General features: G+C 59.9%; 1 protein-coding gene across 1 annotated transcript; it reads left to right on the top strand.

The window, feature by feature from the left end:
- The first annotated feature begins 731 nt into the window (after positions 1-731).
- On the top strand, positions 732-3,892 carry NPW (neuropeptide W). The gene is made up of 2 exons (XM_054080843.1): positions 732-1,145; positions 3,476-3,892. Exons 1-2 carry the CDS (start codon positions 768-770, stop codon positions 3,509-3,511), a joined length of 414 nt encoding a protein of 137 aa, XP_053936818.1. The 5' UTR covers positions 732-767; the 3' UTR covers positions 3,512-3,892.
- Positions 3,893-4,279: the final 387 nt, after the last annotated feature.

Here is a 4,279-nt window from a genome sequence, read left to right as displayed (position 1 = left end):
CTCCCACTGGATCAGTTACTTCATAACATCTTTTCCACCAGCAGTAAATCCTGCTGCTGTGGAGCAGGTCCTGAGGGGCTGGGGAGGATTCAGGGCTGCGGGAAGCTTTGTGGGGCTGCAGGGGGATGCTCAGAGCTGTGAAGTAGATGTTCAGGGCCATGACGAAGATCCTCAGGGATCTTCATGGTCACTTGGGCCATGAGGAGGATGCTCAGGGATGCCCGGGTTGGTTTGGGCTGAGGGGGAGATGCTTGGGGCAGCAAAGAGGATGCTCGGGGTTCAGAGGGATGCTCAGGGAGGCAGAAGGATGCTCAAGATGATGAGGATAATGCTCAAGGGTGAGAGGCATGCTCGGGACCATGGGGAGGATGCTCAGGGATGCTCAAGGATGCTTGGGGATGCTTGGGATGCTCAGGGCTGTGGGGAGGATGCTCAGGGACGCTCGGGGATGCTGGGGATGCTTGGTGCTGTGAGGAAGATGCTCAGGATGCTCAGGGATGCTCGGGGATGCTGGGGATGCTTGGGGCTGTACAGAGGGATGCTCGGAATGCTCGGGACTGTGTGGAAGCTGCCGGCTCCCGGGCAGAGGCTTCGGGGGGAGGGCGGGGGACGGCGGGAGGTGGCAGTAAGAGGTGCGGGGGGCCGGGGGCTGCCGGGGCGGAGCCGCGGGTCGCCCCTCCCGTGCAGCGCTATAAAGCGGAGGGGCGCGGGCACGGGGCAGCCTTCTCCGGGGCTCCCGGGGCCGGGGTGCTCCCCTGCCCGCAGAGATGGCGAGGGGGCGGCTGTCGGGGGGTGCCTGGGGGGCCCTGGTGCTGCTGGGGCTGATGCTGCCGCCGGCGGGAGCTTGGTACAAGCACGTCGCCAGCCCCCGGTACCACACGGTGGGGCGAGCCTCGGGGCTGCTGATGGGGGTGCGGCGCTCGCCCTACCTCTGGCGCCGAGAGGTACCGGCAGAACCCCCGCAGCCTCCCCCGGGACCCCCGCCAGCCCCGGGACCTCCGGGTCGCCCCGATGGGGAGAGCGCGCATCCCTCCCTGCATCCCGCCCCGCATCCCGCCCCGCATCCCGGCGCCGGGCGCCTCCTGCAGCGCCTGCTCCGCCGGGGATGGGGATGGGGGGGGCCCGCCCGGCCCCCGCCCGCACAGGTAACCCCGGGACGGGGGGCACCGGCGGCGCCGGGGGGGGGGGGGCACGGAGCCGGGAGGGGGTTAACGGGGGACACGGAGCCCGGGAGGGGTTTAATGGGAGCAATGGAGGGGGTTCACCGGGTAATGGGGTGCTTGGAGCCCTGGAGGGGTTTAACGGGTAATGATGTGCACAGAGCCTGTAATGGGGGTGCACGGAGCCCCAGAGTGGTTTAACAGGGGGCATGGAGCCCGGGAAGGGTTTAATGGAAGGCGTGGAGGGGGTTCACCGGGTAACGAGGGTGCACAAAGCCTGTAATGGGGATGCATGGAGCCCTGGAGGGGTTTAACGGGGGCACGGAGGGGTTCACTGGGTAACCGGGTGCACAGAACCCCAGAGTGGCTTAATGGGGGTGCATAAAGCCCAGGAAGGGTTTAACGGGGGGCACGGAGGGGATTCACTAGGTAACGGGGTGCATGGAGCCCCAGAGTAGCTTAACGGGAGTGCAAGAGGACCAGGAGCGGTTTAACGGGGGTTCACAGAGGGATTTCACCAGGTAACAGGGATGCACGGAGCCCGGGAAGGATTTGACTGGGTAACGAGGGTTACAGGGAGCTCTGGAGGGGTTTGACCCGGTAATGGGGATGCACGGAGCCTGGCAGGGGTTTAACGGGGGTGCACGAAGAGGTTTCACCAAGTAACAGGGGTGCACGAAGCCCTGGAGGGGTTTCATTGCATAATGGGAGTACAGGGAGGGGTTTCACCAGGTAGTGGGATGTGCATAGAGCGCTGGAGGGGTTTAATGGGGGTGCACAGAGGGGTTTAACGGGGGTGCACAGAGGGGTTTAACGGGAGTGCACAGAGCTCTGGAGGGCTTTCACCGATTAACAGGGCATGCATGGAACCTTGGGGCTGCGTGGAGCCCCGGAGGGGTTTAACTTGATAACAGGGCTGCAGGGAGCTTGGGAGGGGTTTCAGCAGATAACGGGAATGCACAGAGCCCTGGAGGGGTTTAACGGGATCGGAGGGTGCACAGAGCCCTGGAGGGATTTGACGGGGGTGCACAGAGGAGTTTCACTGGATAATGGGGGTGCACAGAGCCCAGGAGGGTTTTCACCAGGTCACAGGGGTGCAGGGACTCTGGCTGTTATCTCCCATCCCACAGGCACTGGGGTTTTGGGGTGCCCCCCAGCAGGGATTTGTGCCACCCCATGGCATCACCCAGATGTGGGGAGCTGCCCCCCAACACCCACATGACCCTGGCATCCTGGCTTCAGCTGGGAAGCCCGGACCTCATGGGACAGCCCAGGTGCCCCCATCACCACTGCCCAAGTGTGGCTGCATGGACTGAGTTTCTGCTGCATTTTTAACCTGAACCCCAAAGTGGTTTTCTCCCAGCAAGAGGACTGTCAGGATGGGGATGTGGTTCCCCCTCCCATGGGATGTGTTTGGAGGAGCTGCCCTCTGGCTTTAGGGCAGGAAAAGGAGCCAGATGATTTCTCTGCCTCACAAACCTGCACCCTGCGAGACTGAGTTGCCAGTGCCGGAGGGTGCTCACACTGATGCCGGGGTGCTCCTGGTGTGCCCCCTCTGCAGGACCCCTGTCCCTGCCCACTCAGGCTCAGCCCAGCTGCAGGGACTGGCCCAGGGCTGCTTCCAGACATGAAATCTCTTTTGTCTTATATGAAACTGCAGCCAAAATCCAGCTGAAATCCACAGAGGCTTTTAGCTATTGGATCAGCCCCTGAAACACGTAGCTGTGTTCCTCCCCAGCTTCCTTTTTTTTGGGATTACTGAGATAACTTTCTTACTGGGAAAGCCCAGACAGGTCACTCGGCCCTGCATGCCATGATCTGTTACGGCAAGTTCAAAGGAGGCCACAGAGATGACCCAAGAGCTGGAGGACCTCCTGTGCAAGGACAGGCTGAGAGAGCTGGGGTTGTTCAGCCTGGAGAAGAGAAGGCTGCAGGGAGACCTTAGAGCAGCTTCCAGTGCTGAAAGGGGCTCCAGGAAAGCTGGGGAGGGGCTCTTGATCAGGGAGTGCAGGGAGAGGATGAGGGGAACGGTTTTCAGCTGAAAGAGAGTAGATTGAGATGAGATGTTAGGAAGAAATGTTTTACTGTAAGGGTGGGGAGGCCCTGGCCCAGGTTGCCCAGAGCAGTGGTGGCTGCCCCATCCCTGGAAGTGTTCCAGGACAGGTTGGATGGGGCTTGGAGCCCCTGATCCAGTGGGAGGTGTCCCTGCCCATGGCAGGGGGTGGAACTGGGTGGGCTTTGAGGTCCCAACCCAAACCGTTCCATGAGTCTGTGATGATTCTATGAATAACTCAGCCCCTCGTCTCTTCTTTCAGCTTCTCCCACTCGAAGCCGTGGCTCTGAGCCACTGAAGGGGCTGGCGGAGAAGCTTCAGGACGGTTGGACTGCCCGAGGTGGAAACCGTTCCCCCTGGCTGGTATGGAAGCGCCCCATCAGTGGGTCCCTGGTACTTGGACCTCTCCGAAACCACACAGACAACTGCATTCCAAAACTCCTGATTTTTTTCATGGCCGCTGCCCAGGCGCGGTGACAAATTCATCTCGTTTTCAGGTCAACCTCATGCGATGAACTTGGGGAGAAATAAAAAGGGAAGATATTTATTTTTGTTTATTCTTTTTAGATTTCTGTCCTGGCTCGTTTGCAGCACGGTCCATCCCGGTGCTGGCGGCTCCCTGGGAACCTGCCCTCATTAAAGTGAGAATGGATCAAAGGAGGCTTCGCCTGAATCGTGCTGTGCTTTTTTTTTTATGGCAGAACCTGGTACAGCTCTGCACGGGGCAGGCACTCAGGTTACTCCCAGATTTTTCTGACGTGATTTAACTCCTTGACATAGTTTCTTCGGCAGCTTTACAGTAAATCTCTTTTCCTGCCCGTTGGGGTGCCGCTGCCAGGTGAGGTGTCAGTGAAGTCGACAAAGTTAGAAACCTTTCCCGGGCTGAGCGAAAGCTCTGTGAGTCCTCCCTGCTCCAGTCCCTTATTTTCCCTCTTTGAGCTTAATTTTATCTATGTCTCTGCTGATAAAAATACATGTGATTCTGCATTAAACCAGGGAGAAGCCTCGGGGCCGGGCAGGAGCACACGGTGGATTTGGAGGGATGTAGGCTTTGCAGAAAGCTGAG

The sequence above is a fragment of the Cuculus canorus genome, chromosome 15 (assembly GCF_017976375.1).
Source record: "Cuculus canorus isolate bCucCan1 chromosome 15, bCucCan1.pri, whole genome shotgun sequence".
Taxonomy (NCBI): Eukaryota; Metazoa; Chordata; class Aves; order Cuculiformes; family Cuculidae; genus Cuculus; species Cuculus canorus.
Note: the sequence above shows the minus strand (reverse complement) of the source record. Positions and strands in the feature narration are given on the sequence as shown.